At 42.4% G+C, this 19,865-nt stretch overlaps 1 protein-coding gene across 1 annotated transcript in view; it reads left to right on the top strand.

Annotated features, from left to right (window-relative positions):
- LOC120304766 (gamma-aminobutyric acid receptor subunit alpha-2-like) overlaps positions 1-19,865 on the top strand; it is a 211,418-nt gene that overhangs the window by 51,576 nt on the left and 139,977 nt on the right. Inside the window, exon 4 of the mRNA XM_039335715.1 lies at positions 14,954-15,021. Coding sequence (XP_039191649.1) covers positions 14,954-15,021 — 68 coding nt within the window. The remainder of the gene's footprint in view (positions 1-14,953; positions 15,022-19,865) is intronic.

Below are 19,865 nucleotides of genomic sequence, written 5' to 3' on the forward strand. Positions count from 1 at the left end.
GAGGTTCGGCTATGACGGGAAGATGCCTTCGAAAGGCGGGAGGCGCCTGTGATATGCGGTTGTTGGGACATGCTGAAATGTGTCTTGGATATGTGGCGGAAAGATGAGGCTGTTCCAGACACGTGGGATGGAGCCGCATGCGGCCGTTGGGATGGTGTATGTGAATAGCGGGAGACTTTGGACTTGGCTCTGTCGACCAGTCTGCTTTTCTGGCGAGGCTTGGGCTGTGGGGAATCCTGTGAACTCTCTAGAAACTTCTTACGTTCCTTGTTTAGTACCTTGAGGTTGTGCATCTTGCCATCAACTCTTGGGTCTCTTAATTGTTTCTGAATGTCCTTGAGTTGCCATTCAGAGTCCATCCATTGCTCAAGGGCATCTTCTTTATCTTCTTCTACTGCGTGTGTGCGTTCTGGGGAGAGTTCCTCCTTCTGTTCGTGATAGAGTTTGTACAATCTCTCCCAACCTCTTTCATGGCGCTTGTAGATTGACTCCCATCTTTCCATCAGATGTGAGTGCATGGCTGCAGTGGGCTGGTTGGTGTATCTCAACTAGGCTGATAGGTTGAACCCCTTCTGCTAGACCAGTAGGATGCTCAGCTATGGCTAGGATAGGTTCAGTGTCCTTCTCAGCTATTTTGAAGAGAATTTGAAGAACTTCTCTCTTTGACCACTAGGGGTCGCTACTTGTAGATCATCTTCTGAGGTGCTGTCTGTGGGTGGAGATGCCACTGGGTGCGTTCTCCTGTGTTTGTGGGTACTTCAGTGCAGTTCACCCTTTCACCACTAGGGGTCACTTGCTGTGGGTCAGCTACCAGGGTGCTCTGGCTTCGAGGTTCACCCTTTGTTCACTAGAGGGGCTTCTCTGGGTGCGGTTAAAGGCTTGCGTGTAGAGCTTCCTTTAACCACTAGGGGGCGTCTGGAGAAAGGCTAGCCAAATTCTTCCTATTGCCAGGTTACTGCTATTGAGCCACTGAGAGAATGTAGAGGTACAAACTCCCACCTGGCGAGTTGCAGGCTGGAACTCCGGGTCATCAGCTGTGATAATAGGCGAAGGCAATTGGCTCTTGCTTCCTTTCTCTCAAGCTGGAACAGAGGAGCACCACCACCCACTCCTTAGACCACCCTAAATCACCATACATGGATATCCGCCTCGAGGTTTCTCAACGCCTAGCTCTCCCAGCTGTTGCTTCCTGACGCTTCCCTCGGTTCCCGAAGCTTCAAGTCCTCCGGTTCTCGTCACTGGCCGCGCTTGTATGGCCACGCATGCGCGCCGGATGATTCTAGCTGTCCGAGCCATCTGTGCATGCGTGGTGTTGCTCCATACGCCGTCTGCGCATGTGCTGCAATCACCTGGATGTCGGGCCGCCGGTAAACATACTCAGTGACGGAGGATTGCTGACCGGTAGGTATGTCTTCCGAACCGGGGTTGTTTCCTGGGCATCCTCCTCTAAGGCCCGACATACCGCCCCCCTTCACCAGGGTTCTCCCTGGAAGAAACAAAACATATTATTTCGTGACATTTGTTTCCACCTCCCCATTCCCCGCTGTACGGTTGGCCCCTGGTTTCCTGGGGTTTTGTAAATGGAACCTTTTAACTAACCGAGGAGCTTGTACATTAGCAGCCTGCACCCAAGTGGCTTCTGATAAGGGATAACCCTTCCATCGAATTAAGTAGTACAGGTCACGTTGTTTAATATGTGAATCAAGTATTTCCTGTACTTCGTACTCGTTATTGGCAACAGGACCGGGTTCAGGTCTCTTACAATACATAGATACTGGTTTTAGTAAGCTACAATGAAATACAGGATGTATCTTCCCTAGCATCCGGGGAAGCTGGAGTTTTACAGTAACTGGATTAATTATTTTAACAATTCTGAAAGGTCCAATGTATTTGGGTCCCAATTTCTTACATGGTACCTTCATCCTTATATACTTTGTGGACAAATAAACTAGTTGTCCTACAGCAAACAGTTTACCTGGCTGACGTTTTTTGTCCGCCTGTTCTTTCATCTTCTGACCGGCCTCTATTAATGCTCTCTTGACAGCAACCCATACCCCACTGATTTTTTGTGTCCATTCTTTTGGGAGACATGGCTGTGGTTCGAATTGTTGACACTCAGGTATGGGAACGAAATCTTTTCCAGATACCACTTTAAATGGTGCAAACCCTGTACTACTGTGTACGGCATTATTGTAGGCAACCTCTGCAAATACAAGTAGGTCGGTCCAGTCATTTTGTTGGTACGACACATAACTTCTTAGATACTGTTCCACCGCCGCATTGGCTCGTTCTGCTGCTCCATTAGTAGCCGGGTGATATGCAGTACTAAGCCCTTGTGATGAACCAAGCAAAGCCATGAATCCTCTCCAAAATCGAGCTGTAAACTGAACCCCTCGGTCAGATATTATTCGTTGAGGAGCTCCATGTATACGGTAGTTGTGGGTAAGGAACATATGAGCTAACTTCTGAGCGGTTGGTAACTTCTTGCATGGAATGAAATGGGCTTGTTTCGAAAATAAATCGATTACTGTCCATATTACCGTATGCCCTTTGCTCTCTGGAAGTTCTACAATGAAATCCATGGCTATATCCTGCCATGGATATTCTGGATCAGCTACTGACTGTAAACATCCTACCGGCTTTCCCGGATAGGTTTTACATGTGGCACATATAGAACACGCTTTTACATACTTTTCTACATCATTCCTTAATGTGGGCCACCAGAATTGGCGTCTAGTCAGATGCAGGGTTTTCAGAAATCCAAAATGTCCCGCCTGTTTCACATCATGACACCTTTTAAGACTCTTAGCTCTCATTTCGTGTGGTACATATAATTTTGCTCCATACCATGCTAATCCATTTCGTTGTGTTAATAAGTCACGATGTTCTCGAAACCAAGAGTCTTGTGGTATTGCTACTTTCAATTCCAATTCTATATCTCTGTTAGCGGACTGGGAGACTACTTTAGCTACCCCTTGCGTATAGGGAAGTAGAATGGCTTGTACTGTCTCCTCCTTCTGACTCTCGTATTGGGGCATTCTAGACAATATGTCCGCCAGAAAGTTCCGACCCCCAGGAACATATTTAAGTTGGAAATCAAACCGTCTGAAATATTGCGCCCACCGCACATGTTTTGGTGATAACCGTCTAGGTGACTGCAAAACTGCCAAATTCTTGTGGTCTGTCCAGATTTCTATTTCTTGTTTAGCCCCCTCCAAGAGGTGTCGCCACGTGACTAATGCCCATTTAATGGCAAAAGCCTCTTTTTCCCATATCGCCCATCTCTCCATCTCCGTCAACTTACGTGATGTGTATGCGCAGGGCTGTAAATTACCTGTGTTATTCCATTGTAATAGAACAGCTCCTACTGCCACATCACTTGCATCAGCTTGCACAATAAATTGTCTATCGGGATCCGGATGCAATAGGATAGGCTCCTTGGAAAACAAGGACTTTAGGTGTTCAAACGCCAATTGGCTCTCTTTAGTCCACGCTAATGTTTGGCCAGGTCGAGGTTTTACAGGGTTCTTTCGAGTTTTCAATAGTTCTGTAAGGGGTAGGGCTACCCGTGCAAAGTTAGGAACAAACTACCTATAAAAATTTGCGAACCCTAAAAAACTCTGCAATTGCCGTCTCGTCCTGGGTGCCTGCCATTCAATTACTGCCTTTACTTTTGCCGGATCCATTTCTATACCGGAAGCCGATATTCTGTACCCCAAATAGTCAATACGGGTCTTATGAAACTCACACTTGGAGAGTTTTACAAATAACTGAGCTTTGAGGAGCTTATTCAATACTTCTCTAACCAACTTTATATGCTCATCCATCGTTCCAGAATAAATTAGAATATCGTCTAAGTAAACTAACACCCCACGATACAAATACTCATGCAAGACTCCATTAATCATTTGCATGAATACTGCAGGAGCACCCTTTAGTCCGAATGGCATAACTGTAAATTGGAAGCTACCTAAGGGACAATTGAAAGCAGTCTTCCATTCATCTCCTGGCCTGATGCGAATGCGGTAGTATGCCTCTCTAAGATCAAGTTTGGTAAAGATTTTCCCTTGTGATAGGTGGGTTAACATATCCTTCAACAGGGGTAAGGGATACACATACTCTGTACACACTGCATTCAGACCCCTAAAGTCCACACAGAGCCTTAAACCCCCATCTTTCTTTCCCTGGAAGATCACAGGAGCAGCAATCCGGGATCGAGCTGGCTGTATAAATCCTCGTGCCAGGTTTTTATCAATATATTTCCGTAATTCGCCTAATTCCCCAGGGGACATTGGATACATTCGAGGCTTCGGCATCTTTGCCCCTGGAACAATGTCTATTGCACAATCAGTAAGACGATGTGGTGGTAGCACATCACACTCCTTTTCACTGAACACTTCCTTTAAATCCTCATATTCAACCGGGAACAGACGCTCCCCCTCAGTACCCTCTACCGCCACTTTGATTCTTTCCTTACGAAGTGACTTAACTTCCGGCTGTTGTATAGGTAACTGCTTAAGATTTTCCTCCGGCGGCTGAGGGCCAGTAGCCAATCTTATATGGTGACATCCACCCCCCCCCCACCAAATCACCAGGCGCCACTTATCAAGCCAGGCCAATCCTAAAATCACCTCCTCGGTCATCGATGGAATTACGATGAACCGTACTATCTCCCAATGATCGCTCATCTCTAACCGCACTGGTTCAGTCACCTGAGTCACCGGCGCACCACCCAATAAGGATCCGTCCACCTGCTCGAAATTAATTGACCGAGCTAGGTATTTTGTTCTCAGCCCCAACATGTCTGCTACTTTCTGGCTTATTAGGCACCTAGTACAACCCGAATCTATAAGTGCCTTGCATGCTACTCGTTGGCCAGTACTACGATTTACCAAGAAGATTGATACAGCGAATGGTACCACCAGTTGGCTTACCATTGGATCCTCTTCGGGATCCTCTTGATCATAGTTGTCAGGTAACACCTCCGGACTCGATACCGCCACTCCTCCTGACAGTCTGTATGGTGTGCCTTCCTCGTTTTGCCGCAAGGCTCTCGATTGATTAGCACCCCTGGACAGCGTCACATCCTGCCTTCTTTGCATCGTTGGTACGGACAGTCCTGGAGAAGATCCCTTTCCCGGGGACATTGGGCATTGGGCCACCCGGTGGCCTGGTTTATTGCAACGGAAGCAGCGGAATGTTCCTCTTGGTGCCACAGGTACGGCCGCTCGGAACTGACCCCCCACGGTCCTTGGCTTACTACCTGCCTGCTGCGCTGGTGCGGGGGTAAGGGAGGCCGTGCCGGAACCAAGCTCCTGCAGTCCCGCATACAGTTCTGTGACTGCTCTATACCAGTCATGTAACCGAGCCGGTATCCCTCTCACAATACAGGCCTGTCTTAGTTCCGTATCTAGGCCATTACGGAAATGATGCACTAGCAATTTTTCAGGCCAAGTTCTTAAGCGACCGGCCACCCGCTGAAATTCTCTTATGAATTCCCGTATGGGTCTGCCTGCCTGCTTCAAGCGTACAATTTCCGTCTCCGCTCTTTGGACTCTAGAAGGGTCCTCAAATTGTACTCTCAAAGCATCAAGGAAGGAGCCTATGTCCGCTAACTCCCTGGCATGATCTCCAAACAGATCCGCCGCCCAGGTAGCTGCCTCACCCTGCAAATTAGCAGTCACCGCTACAACTATAGCCCACTGCGAAGTATAGTGGGCCGCAAACCGATCTAGGTGATTCAAAACATGGCCTAAAAACATAGCCAGTTTATCTGGATCACCATCAAATGTAATCCCAATAGGGGGAGGTGTCCATGGCATACCCGTGGGCCACATTATAGCCGGCTGGCCTGCTTGCTGACCCCCACTGACAGCAGATTGTCGGCCAAGATCGCCGGAGCCCAAAGGCAGAGAGAGAGGGGTAGTCCGACTAGCATGCGTGGCCGCTGCTCTCGTACCTCCCTGCACTCCCTGTTCCTGCTGTGCCGTCGCCACCCGCAACTGTGGGCTGGCCAATCTAAATCCAGAGGGACTAATAGGAGGGTAAGAGACAGGAACCACCCCCTGTTTAGGAAGGAATATGGTTTCACCAAACCTATCCCTCAATACATCCAGGGTATATTGGCCAGGGGTGGTGGAGTAACTCCATTCTTCCTCCTCGTCGCCAGTTACTCTCCTTTCCCTCCAGGCTGAATAAGAGTCTCTCTCTCTCAGCACAGGCTGTTGACCAGTGTCCAAACGTTGTAATGCAGGACTTAGCCACCATTCACCTGCCTCAGTCACTGCTGGCTTCTGCCTGGCTTCAGCTCCCACATCCACCACTGTTGGAGGAGGCCTTTCCTTCAGACGCACTACAGGCGCCTCCTCCACCACAGCTGGCTCTGCAAGCAACCCCCGTTCATCTGTCTGGTCAGGAGCATCCCCGGTTGGAGCGGCGTCTTGCACTCCCTCTGCCATGCTGGCTCTACACGCTCTCTAGGTACCCAGAGATCACAATAAGAGAGAGAGTGCTGACTTACTGTTGCCTCGTCCTGACTCCGAAGTCAACTAACACAGAACCACCACGCCAGGAACGAAGAACATTGACTTTATTTCTACAGCAAATGATTAAAGTCAGCACTACAACCATTCCGTTCACGGGTCTTTTATACAGTTTAAGGTTACTCCGCCTACCCCACACCCACACCGACGCCTATGCACCACCACCCACTCCCTAGACCACCCTAAATCACCATACATCGATATCCGCCTCGAGGTTTCTCAATGCCTAGCTCTCCCAGCTGTTGCTTCCCGACGCTTCCCGACGCTTCCCTCGGTTCCCGAAGCTTCAAGTCCTCCGGTTCTCGTCACCGGCCGCGCTTGTATGGCCACGCATGCGCGCCGGATGATTCTAGCTGTCCAGGCCATCTGCGCATGCGTGGTGTTGCTCCATACGCCGTCTGCGCATGTGCTGAAATCACCTGGATGTCAGGCCGCCGGTAAACATACTCAGTGACGGAGGATTGCTGACCGGTAGGTATGTCTTCCGAACCGGGGTTGTTTCCTGGGCATCCTCCTCTAAGGCCCGACACTTTGTAGTTGTTGTCTGGGAACTTTCTAGTTGGGAGTTTAAATTAGAGATTTGCTCATTTATATTATCAAAGTTGTTTTTAATCTCATCATGATTTCTTCTTGCATCTTCTTTATGTGAAATAATTGTCTTCTGAATTAATTGTAACATAAAATGTATTTCCTTCTGAAAAATGTTTACTTCTTTTTGAGGCATCACTCCTCCAAATCCCTGGTAAATCTGGTTGGGGGCTTCAGATGGGAGAATTAAGTATGTTTTCCTACCATTTTTGGCTAGATATAAAGGATCCATTTTATTTTTCCCCTCCAGATATTCTATCAGAACTATTGTGATCCCCGCATACTAAACTTGTCTTATACCACCAATCTTAATGTCCATAAAACAAAGTCTCATCTGGTTCTTCTTCTCTTTATATACAGCTTTTATAATCCAATAATCTCCAGGATATAAATCCACTACTGAAAGCAATATTTTGTAGTAGTCCTTCTGGTCAGGAATCCAAAAATTGTCAGTCAGCTGAAATTTACAGTCCAAAATGTTCAAAGTGTTCAGAATGTTCAACCACCCTAAGAGCAATCCAAAACCTCCCTCAGACAAATGTAGCCAGAAGTCAAATTTTCCTTTCTCTCCAAACAGTTCTTAAGATTAAAAGTCAAAGCTTTTAATTTTAAAGTTTATAATCTAAGAAGGTCAACAGGTTTCAAAACAGTTAGGTTCTCACACTGTAATAAGTATGCCAAAATATTTTTCTCTGTTGCCAGCTGTTCTGTTTAGTTAAAATTCACCAAACAACCAAAAAAAGTAGGTTGTTATCTGTTTCTAGGCTTCTTGCCAGGTCTGTATCAATCATTGCATCTGTGATGCTTTACTCTAGTCCACCATTAGATGTCATTCAATACCCATTTTCCAACTCTTAAAATAGAAGGTTGATTTCTTATATTTCACCCCAATATTTTTTCAAAGAGAAAATCTTAACAATGTTCTCAGTTCTCAAAATTGTCAAAACTATAGCTTTATATTACTTCCACTTGAATGTTAAATGTTTCTGTCCCCCATAAAAAAATTAAAATGCCTCTTCCATTCCTCTGGAAGGGTGGGGCTGCATCCCCTTCCTTCTCGTGTTAGGAGGTTTTTAGCTTTTTGGGAGCCTTTTCCAGGAAATCCAGTTGTAAAATAGTAAAGAAAGGATCAATATTCTAACCCAGTTCCAAACATGCTGTTTATGATCTGCTAATTAGTGCTTCTTTCTTCGGTTGTCAGTAGCTGGAGGCTGGCCACAGGAGTGCAGCCAGTCTTTCCCCTAATAATTTTGCCCTTGGCCTGCATGTGAAACGTGCAGCTTGCACAGGTCTATTAGGCTGCCACTGCCTGGAGCTGCAGGGGCACCCAGCATGAAGGAGGCAAAGTGGCTGGCTAGGAAGCCCGAGTGGAGGTGGTAGACACACCCAGCCCAGCAGGCAAAAGACAGCCACGCTGAGTAGGAAAAGCCAGATCCCCATTGGTGCCATGGCTGCCCAGGCCCAGCCGTGTTGTGGGGGGGGGGATGCACACAATTCTGGCTGGGCCTAGGCTTTCCCTGCTTGGAAAATGGACCTGCAGTGAGTTGCTGGTGGCCTTGGTGGTGGAAGCGGCTTGCGGCAGGTCCAAGGAACATGTTCCATGCATGGACCAAGGCCAAGACCCACAAGGGGGCTGAGGAGATGACCAGCAGTGACCTGCTCTCCAACCGCAAGCAAAAACAGACGGGACAGAGTAGGCACGTCTGCCAGTCTGCATCATGTGCCTCTCTCCCTGACTCCTCCTGCTGCCAGTGCCATTGCAACACCTGCTGCTTGGAGGACCAGCCTGGTGGTTGCAGGAGGCTGCAGAGGCTCTGCTGCCAGATATCATTGAGTCTCCACTGATGGAAGTTAGCCCCCCCAGAAGAAAATATTAAAAAGGAAAATATATTTTTCACCAAAAGGACTTTTTTTTTGAAAAGCAGAAACCAAACCTGGCCCCAAATTTCTTTCTCCCAAGCAAGAGTTAGCCCCATACAAATGCAAATGTAAAACCATCAGAAAGTTGGAGCCAGAGCAATCAAGAAAACAAAAGAGAAGATCTGCATACCCCACCCAAACTCTAGGAGTCAGCCCCATCACCTGGGAAGCAGGATATGATAATAGAATTAAACCACAGATATCAAGGCCTAGACAAACACTCAGAAACAGCCTCAAGGTTCATGCCACAGGAACAGGAAACTATTCCAAACAAAAGGCTAGAGGGGGTATAAAAACCTACTACACCATGTGCTCAGCCCTTCTCTCCTCTGCACTTTCCTGAAGAACCATCTTTCTGCAATAAACTGTAACCTTCTTCCCAAAGCAGTCGCCATGTTTGCTTATTTATTCCCGGCTTGGATGAACCAGGATGAAGACTTTACTTCTAACAATTTGGCACCCCAGATGGGACTCCAAGCTAACCTCTCCAATGGACTGAGATTGGTAAGCCCCATCTTGCAGGTAGCAGACCCCCTTGTGTCTATGGATGGGTTTCCCAGGCCTTGCCCATGTGGAGCTAGGGTAGTAAAGGGAGTTTTGAGAATTTGAGCTCAAGGGCTGCTTTGGAAAGAAGGTGAAGGTGAGTATCTCTAAATTTTAAGTTTAAAGCCCAGGGGAACAAAGAAAATGTGTGTATTTCTGTTTGTGTGAGTGAGAAGACTTTTTTCCCCCAATCACAGTTGGATTTTGCTCCTTCTGGTCTTTCCTAGCCGCAGAAATGATCTGTTTAATTGGCAGAACCTGCAAAGCATGGGGGTTTGGCCAGAGCACAGAACCTTTTGTTAGGGAAAAGGGAGAGACTGTGTGAAAATGAAATGGAATGAGTGAATGAAAGAATTGGATTTGGGCAACTAGCTGGTAAGGCCCTGTAAGCAAAGCAAAGTTAGGAAATTAAGCCCCAAGAAGGGAGCAGCCACCTACCTCTGAGGGCAAGCGGAGGTGTCCATGGACACTGGAGGTCCAGGTGTCCGTAAATGGTGGCGTAAAGCCAGCCGGTCAAAGAGTAGCCTGTACCTTCTGAGGAGGGAAACCAGGTCTCTTCAGACCCCTTTTTGGTCTGAAAACGTGGCAGATCCCTCAGAGGAGCCCACGAACTCTGAGAGGGATCCAGAGAAGCTCTGTGAGTCCTTTTTTTTTCAGACTCACAAAATCGTGATAGTAGGAAGAAGTCTCACAAGGAGACTTCTGACGGATCGTGCCCTTTAGCAATAGGGAAATCCCGTTATAGAAACACGGGAGGTTCTAATTCAAGGGCGGAAGTAGGTTTCCCTGTTGAGAGCTTGCTCATAGCCTGGGACAGGAATCAGCTACCTGTCCAGCCGGGAATGGAAAAGAAGTAGATAAAGAAACTATATGGGGAAAAAAAAATACAGACTTTGCTTAGGGCTTTGCTGGGAAACCAATTTGGCTAAATAAAAGTACTTAAAAGGGAAAATAAGAAATAGTGATTCTCTCTCTCTCTCTCTCTCTCTCTTTTCTCTATGCAACCACGTGCTATGTTTAAAATGTGTGCCTTCCCTAACTTGAGTTATCTGAAATTTATGATGGGAATGACTAGGATGTGTAAAACTAAGACTTCTGTTCTTTGTGTATATATGTTTGTCAAAGTCTGTGCGTGAGAGGTAAATGTGACTGTTAACTGTTTCAAATCCAAAGAAAAAAGCATTTTAAATTCTGCTAGAAATTATGCTTAAAAATAAGCCACAAAAAGGAAATACCTCACTCTGTTTGTCTGGCCAACAAACAGAGTGAAGAAAAAAAATATGTTTGTTTGTTTGTCTGTCTTCCTCTTTCTCTCTGTGTCTTTAAGAACAGCCTTAAGTTAGCAGGAGGGAATGTTTTAAGTTCATCTGCTAGAGGTACCCTGGAGGTCATCTAGCCCAACCCCCTGCTCAGGCAGGAAACCCTATACAAACTTTATCAAATGCCTTACTGAAGTCCCAAAAAATTATATTCACAGCATTCCTCTACTTCACTAATTTTGTAACTGGGTCAAAGAATGCAGTAAGATTTGTCTAGCATGATCTGTTTAACAAACCCATTTTGGCTTTTAGTAATGACTTTGTTTGCCTCTAGGTGCTCGCTAATTATCTTTTCCAGGATCTTCCCAGGTATTGAGGTCAGGCTGATAAGTCTGTTGTTTCCTAGATCTATTTTTATTTTTATTTTTGAAGAAGGGAACTACATCAGCTCTTTTCCAGTCCTCTGGTAGTTCCCTAGTGCTCCAGGGTCTTTGATAAATATAGTTCAGTGGTTCTGAGATCACATCTGCCAGTTCCTTGAGAACTTTGGGGTGTAATCCATCTGATCTTACTGATTTGAACTCTTCTAGGCTGGATAGGCGCTCCCTTACCATTTTCTTGCCTATCTTAACTTGTGTTTCTAATCTTTTTTTTATGGTACTGTTTTTGATAAGTTGGACTGTTTGCTTTTTTATTATTTTTGACTGTGGTCACAAGCCTTAGTTTATTTTGAGCCTTAGCTTTCCTCACCTCATCTTTGCAGGCTCAGACTATTTGCTAATATTCTGCTTTAGTTATGTGTTCCTCTTTCCACTTTTTAAGTTTATTGAAATTAGCTCTCTTAAAGTCCAAGGCTCTAGTTTAACTATTCTATTGTCATGTGTTTCCTATGTACCTTAGTTAGCTGACTAGCAAAAAGTTCATCTATTTCTCCTTTTATATTGATCCAAATGCATTCAAGACAGTTTCCATCATTGTTGTACCCTAATTCTATAGATATGTAGTTATTTCTTATATAGAGAAAGAAACTCTGCCTCCTCTTTTATTTGGTCTGTTTCTTTTAAACAATTGAAATCCCTCTAGTTGAGTTTTCATTTGTGGGTTTTATCCCACCATGTTTCTATAATGACAACTATATTATATTTGCCCTCATTCTTTATGACTGACACCTATGTCAGTTAGTCTACTTTGTGTGACACTATTAGAAGCTTGATGTTGCTTGATAGCAAGATTGATATTCTTGTCCACACACATCTATGTTACTTGCGCTGCTAACCCTGTAATTTTTTGATCTCAATTAACTCACTGTCCCTTGTTTAGTTTAAATATTCCTCCAGAAAATCTGTGAGTTTATTGCCAAGTAACTCAGTCCCTTTCTTTGATGGATGTAAACCATTTCTTTTGTACATTGTTTCATTGGAATACCATTTCAAGGTTTCCAGAATTGTCATTTCTGATTTTTTTTGGTCAGTGTCTGTTGTTGGGTTAATTTCCTTCTCAATTCTGTCTAAAAGGTGTTAATTTTTGTTCCAGGGGGAATCCAGTGTTAAATTCTTTTATTGGAGTGAGGAGGGGCAGAAACCCTGCCTGCTGGGTTCCTGCCCCAAGCTCTGGAAAATCATTCTGCAATGTGTTATAAATGAGTTTGTGTCCTAAATGGGTTTTATCTGTCTATCCTTTTCCTGAAAAAGGTGTCTATCTACAAGAGCCTTTTGAAACTCAAGTCTGCTTGTGTGAGGAAATAATTTTCTTAAGTTACTTTTCGTATCCTATCATTTATTGGTGATACTACTATGAAACTTTTCTTATCCCAAATATATAAGCATTTCTCAATCTCTAAAATAATGTGGTCTATTTTAGAATAAATGTTCTCCTACCTCTGGAAAGTTGCACACCTTAAAATATTAGGTTTTTAAAATTATTTGGAGTTTTCAGCATTCTCAAGCTGCCTAGCATTTTTTTTCCTTTCCCTCTTCCTTTCAAGTTGCAAGTTCTTGTCCTTAATATGTTGCAAATGGTCGAGTTCAAAGGTGAAACATTTCATTTTGTTGTTCTCCATTTGTCTGTTTCTTTAATAACTGCAGTATTAATGCCTTTTCAAAATGCCTGCAAGCTTCCAATTTTTTTTCCTGCCCTTTGTTCTCCATACCTTTTGTCTGCCTCTCCTGGGAGAGTCCACCCAGAAAGGGGGGGGGAGACCTTGTTCTTGTATCTTTCAGCCCTGCAATCCTCTCCCAAACCTTTGGAAGCAGAACACACAGACCCAGATGCTGCCTCCATCCATTTGAGCCATGGAATTGGGTTTTGGATTCAGCTATCCACTAAAAAGCCACCATGCAATCTGAATGGAAAATCTTCCCAAGTCCTACCATTCCCCAGATGCCTGTGAGAGCTGCAGAAGGAAGGATTCCTGGTGCCATGTGAAGCCTCAGAAGAGAAAATTAGACTGTGGGGGAGGGTGGAAACTCATTGTAAACTTTTCTTTCTTGCCCCATTTGTATAGTAACAAGCCAGTTGGATGTGTTAATGGAGAGATGGCATTTGGGAATAGGTGGCAGAACAAGTACTGAACACCTTGGACTTCTATCTGATGGGAGGGAAAATTTATCCAGAATGTTTGTATTGACTATTTTGTAAAAGTAGCTGCACATACATACACACACCCACACCATTCAGAATCACACTTGAGTCTATCCCCTCCACCTACCTTTAGTAAAGTTCCCCAGGCTGATTTTTGCTCTATTGCACCAAAGCTTTGTGGGATCAACTTCCAACAGATTCCAAGGGGGAGGGAACTAGGCCCCCTCAGGTGATTTGCAATTCATATGCCCTGACTAAGGAAGCAACAGGAAAAATCCCAAACTTCAGCCCTGAATATCTTGCACTGTTGGGCTCAGATTGGGATTCCTAGAGCTCATTATCTGCAATTTAAAGAAAAATTTAATAGCCTGGCATACTGGCTAACCTCAATTGGGCATTACAAACCTGGATGCACTGAATTAAGAGCTAAGGCAGGAAACAACCCTTGAAATTGGGCAGCCAGTGGTCATGTACTAAGGAGAACCATGGCAGTGAAGAATTTTGGGAGGTATGCAAACCTGACTGGAAGCTAACGGTGATATCCAACATTTGAAAATGATTGGCACAGAATATTGGACACTATAAATTTCTTTTCCACCTAACAAAATTTTGCCCTGACTTTTAGAACTTAATGGGTGCAAGCTCCCCTTTTGGGAGCCACTAAAGGGATCTTTTTCTGCTGCCTCCATTAATGTCTTTTTTTTCTTAATAGTTTGAAAGCTTGTTTACTAAGTTTCCCTGACCAGATCAATTTTAATGTTGTGCCAATAAGTGTGTCATACATTTACACACTTAAGGCACAAAGTGGGGATAATTGTTAGAAGTAAAGTCTTCATCCTGGTTCATTCAAGCCAGGAATAAATAAGCAAACATGGCAACTGCTTTGGGAAGAAGGTTACAGTTTATTGCAGAAAGATGGTTCTTCAGGAAAGTGCAGAGGAGAGAAGGGCTGAGCACATGGTGTAGTAGGTTTTTATACCCCCTCTAGCCTTTTGTTTGGAATAGTTTCCTGTTCCTGTGGCATGAACCTTGAGGCTGTTTCTGAGTGTTTGTCTAGGCCTTGATATCTGTGGTTTAATTCTATTATCATATCCTGCTTCCCAGGTGATGGGGCTGACTCCTAGAGTTTGGGTGGGGTATGCAGATCTTCTCTTTTGTTTTCTTGATTGCTCTGGCTCCAACTTTCTGATGGTTTTACATCTGCATTTGTATGGGGCTAACTCTTGCTTGGGAGAAAGAAATTTGGGGCCAGGTTTGGTTTCTGCTTTTCAAAAAAAAAATCCTTTTGGTGAAAAATATTTTTTCCTTTTTAATATTTCCTTCTGGGGGGGGGGCTAACTTCCATCACCACACACTCACCACCTCCTGTGCATGTGCCTAGGGGGCTGCTGGGCTGGGTGGGGTCGAGTGGCAGAGGCCGGTCCCTTGCTGTCTTTGGGGTGGTCCCCTGGGCCAAATATGTATATAAATCAGTAGCCACCCAAGGAGAAAACAGAATTTTCTTTTCATTGTTTATTCCAGATAGTACAACTGAAGTTTTTACAAACATCTATGTGACCAGTTTTGGACCAGTTTCAGATACTGACATGGTGAGTATGGCAACTAAAATAACCTCTGATATACATATAGTGTTTCTAGAACATATATGTTTGTTTGTTTGTGTGTGTGTGTGTATTCTAGAACACTTTTAGATATTTCTTTCGAACATTTGTCTTTTGGCCAATTGTCTTTTGTGGTTTCTTTGATTTAATACATAGATCAGGCCCACATGCTGAGATCCACCTGAAACTTTCTAAAACCTACAGGATTATTTGGAAGGATCCCTGGCCTCAATCCAACTAGCATGGCTTCCAATGAGCCCCTATTTTTTTTAATCATCCCAGTGTTAATGTTTTTATTATGAAGTCTTACAATCTCTTCCAATAAGATTTGGCCATTCAGTGCTTTCTTTTTGGGAAGGAATAATGAGATTTCTCACCCACATGTGAAGTAAGGGGAAGAAACTGGTAATATGCATTCTTAGCAGCTGCCCCCACATCCTTTTTTTATTAAAAAAGTTTTTATTTTCCATTTATTCATACAAAATACAATTAAATTCCTAACCATTGGTACCGCCTGCCCATTCCCCCCAGGCTGCGTCCACCCTCTCTAATCCTTCCCCACTTCCCTCCTCTTTCTCTCCTCCCCTCCTACTCTCTTCCCTTCCCCTTCTCCTCTAACCATCCTAGTTCCTCCCTACTCCTTCCTCCCCTCTCATCCCTCTCACACACATGAATGCAGCATAGGGGAAATGCCCAAGCGTTTACCATGACTATATTATCATTACCCACCCACCCACCCACCCTCAACCCTCCCCCCCTCGCTTCCCAGAGCAGAGTACAGGGTTATTAATAAGAAAGTTAACAATAATAAAAAAAAGAAAAAAAGAAAGAAAAAAGAAAAAGAAAGAAAAAAACATCATACTTAACCTTTAACTCCCCTTAAATTAAGTCATATAAACAAATCTCTACAACAGTTACTATAAAATTTACTCATAAAATAAATGAAACTTTATAGTCCCATATTTTTTCTGAATATAATCTATCCATCTTCTCCATACAATAATATATCTTTCTTGTGTATGATCCTTCAAATAAGCAGAAATTTTTGCCATTTCTGCAAAGTTAGAAACTTTAAATATCTATTTTTCTAAAATAGGCAACGAGTCCTTCTTCCAATACGAGCCTACTAATAACCTTGCTGCAGTTAATAAATTCAACATTAAAGTAGTTTCTTTGTCATTTAAATCCACAAAGATACCCAATAGGAATAATTGAGGGGTGAACTTTATCTTCCTTTTAAAAATCTTTTGAATGTTCCACCAAATCATAATCCAAAAAGCCTTTACCTTTTTACAATTCCACCAAACATGAAAATATGTTGCATCCATATTACCACATCTCCAACATTTGGGTTGTAAATTTGGATACATACAAGATAATTTTTTAGGAGCTAAATGCCATCTGTAAAACATTTTATAAAAATTTTCCCTCAAATTTTGAGCTTGTGTAAATCTAACATTTCTAATCCAAATTGTCTCCCATAAGTCCAATGGGATCGGATCCTGGATATTCTGAGCCCATTTAATCATACAGTCTTTAACCAATTCTGTTTCAGAGTCTAATTCTATTAAAGCATTGTAAATTCTTTTTATATGGGCCTGACTCTGATCTTTAATCTGAATAAACAGATTTCCATCTTCTAGTGTTATTCCTTCTTTTTTATCTACAGTCCACCTGTCCACTATTTATAAATATTGAAGCCATGACTGTAGAATATTTTCTTGCCTTAATACATCTAGAGATTTTAAATGCCAATCCGAACCTGACCAAGTTAATAATTCTTTATACGAAATTTTATCAAAGTTCATCCCCTTAGAAATCCCCTCAATTGCATGTCTAGGAATCCCCCAGATAGGTATTTTATAGTTTAACCTGTAATAATACTTTTTCCAAACTCGAAGTAAGGCACTCCTCAAAATATGTGATTTGAAAGCCCTGTCCACTTTCTTATTAAAAATTAAATATGCATGCCAACCATACATTAAATCCCATCCTTCAAGAACAAGAATATCCTTATTTGTTAAATTAAGCCAATCACTTATCCAAGTTAAGGCGGCTGCATCATAATATAATTTCAAATTGGGTGCTTTAAGTCCTCCTCTTTCTTGGGCATCTTGCAAAATCTTAAACTTAACCCTTGTTTTTTCCCCAGCCCAAATGAATTTATTGATACCCTTCTGCCATTCCTCCAAATTTACATCTTTTTTTAAAATAGGTATCATCTGAAACAAGAAAAGAAACTTTGGTAGAACATTCATTTTTACAGCTGAAATTCTCCCCAACAATGACAATTGCAGTTTTTTCCAGTCATTTAAATCCTTTTGCACTTTTGCCCATAGTAATTCATAATTATTTTTATACAATTTTCCATTTGAGGCAGTTAAATATACTCCCAGATATTTAACCTTTTTCACCATCTGAAAACCTGTGGCTTTAACCAAACTTTCCTTGTCATTGGCTAACATATTCTTAGATAATATCTTAGTCTTATGGTTATTGACTTTAAAACCAGAAACTTTTCCATACTGTATTATAAGTTCTAATAGACAATCAACCACTCTAATCGGTTGTTCCAAAATCAAAACCAAATCATCCGCAAAAGCCCGTAATTTATACTCATTTTTTCTTGGATTTAAGAATGTAATTCTTAGGCTCTGTAAGATCTTGATCCTCCTTCGGAATCAATGATATAAACGTTCTTTTCCAAGAAGGAGGAATTTGTGCTCCCAGCAAGATACTATTAAAAAGCTCCTTTAATGGCTCCAACATTTCTTCATATAAATTTTTATAATACGTCGACGTCAATCCATCTGTTCCTGGAGACTTTCCCACCTTTAACTGCTTGATAGCTAAGCCAATTTCCTCCACAGTAATTAAACAATTCATCCCATTTTGCTGTTTCTCAGAAAGTTTAGGAAAATGTACTGATTGTAAATATTTATCTATATCCATTCCCTTTATATTATCACTTGAGTATAATTTTGTGTAAAAATCTAAAAAACTCTTTTTAATCAAATTTTGCTGAAAAACTTCAGTACCTTTATATTTTACTTTCTCTATAATCCTAGCCTTCTGTTTCTTTCGTAACTGATAAGCTAACCACCTCCCAGGCTTATTCGCATTACAAAAAGTATTATGTCTCATATAACGCAAATTGGTAGCCATCTGATCTGCCATCAACATATTAAATTGTTCCCTAAACATCTTTAAGTTATTATCAGTTGGATTAAGAGCAAGCGCTTCTTCTTTTATTTTAATCTCATCTTCTATTTCTCTACGTCTTTGTATCCTTTTATCCCTAGAAACTTTATTTAAATGAATTAAAATTCCCCTCATATACGCCTTACTGGCGTCCCAGACCATGGGCATCGATGTACCCTTATTCATATTTAAAGCAAAAAACTCCTTTAAATACTCTTTACATTTTTGTACAAACTCTCCCTGGGTAAACAAATTCTCATTCAGTCTCCAAGGCCTTCTGTTCCCATCTTCCAAGTATAGCTCCATCCACACAGGACTATGGTCTGAAAGGGTCCTGGGAACCATTTTTACCTTTCTCACCCTAGAAAGAAAATCACTAGTAATTAAAAAGAAGTCAATCCTTGAAAATGACTGATGTCTATCCGAATAGAAGGTAAAATCTCTATCACTTGTGTTCCTTTCTCGCCAAATGTCAATAAGTTCCAACTCTTCTTTCAAATCAAAAAAAGTTTCGGGTAATTTAGTTTGAGTAAAATGTTTTGAAGAGCTCTTTTTATCTATAGTTATATCCATAACTCCATTCCAGTCACCCATCAAAATTTATAATCCAACTGGGATATCTTCCCATGCAAAAGCTTATAAAATTGCTTCTGTTATTGATTAGGGGCATATAATCCAACAATAAAAACTTTCTTGCCTTGTAACAGTAGTTCCACAAAGACATATCTTCCTTAAAGATCAACCTCAATTAATTTAGCCGATAAATTTTTCTTCACATAAATTACAACACCCTCTTTTTTCCCTGGAGCTGGAGCTATAAAATGTGATCCCAAACGAGAATTTGTCAAATATTTTGAGTCCTTTGAAGTTATATGAGTCTCTTGCAAACATATCAAGTCATTATTATGTTGTTTCAAATAGTAGAAGACCTTTCTCCATTTCTGAGGTGAATTTAAGCCATTAACATTCCAGGTCAGGAACTTGGCCATCTACACCAGCCTGAAGCCTTTGAAGCATAGCCTGAAGATCAACTGTCGAAGATCTTTTAGGTCTTGCCCCTCCCACAGGCTCTGTAGTAACTATTCCTTCTATTTTATCGCCACTCTTCTGCTGCTGCTCTTTTTCTTTATGTTTATGGGCAGCTCGTGTCATCCTCTGATCTTTTATCTCAAGATTCTGTACAGGCAACACTGCTTGTTCCATGACCATCAATGAGGAAGCTCCTGCCATAACGGGCTCTTCAATTATCCTTGTTTGTGGAGGTGAAGACAGTCTTGCCTTTAGAATAGAGTGATAGAAATCTCTTGCCTTTAAAACTGTAGTTAATCTGTAACGTATTCCATCATAATTCACTACTATTCCTTTTGGAATCTCCCATCTGAACTGGATTTGACGACGTTTTAACTCATCAGACAGAAAAGTAAAATCTTTTCTACCTCTTAAAATTTTTGGAGGTATTTCTTTTAAAATTATCACATCTTGAGCTGCAATTTGAAACCTCTTTTTATAAAAAGCCTGTATAATTTCATTACGAATAGATCTTCTGGAAAAGTAAATAACCACATCTCTTGGTAAATTTCTCTGTCTGGCCACCCGTGAGTTGACTCTGAAGATTTTTTCTATCTCATTCC

The sequence above is a fragment of the Crotalus tigris genome, unplaced genomic scaffold (genome assembly GCF_016545835.1).
Source record: "Crotalus tigris isolate CLP2741 ecotype Arizona unplaced genomic scaffold, ASM1654583v1 scf7180000017648.698776, whole genome shotgun sequence".
Taxonomy (NCBI): Eukaryota; Metazoa; Chordata; class Lepidosauria; order Squamata; family Viperidae; genus Crotalus; species Crotalus tigris.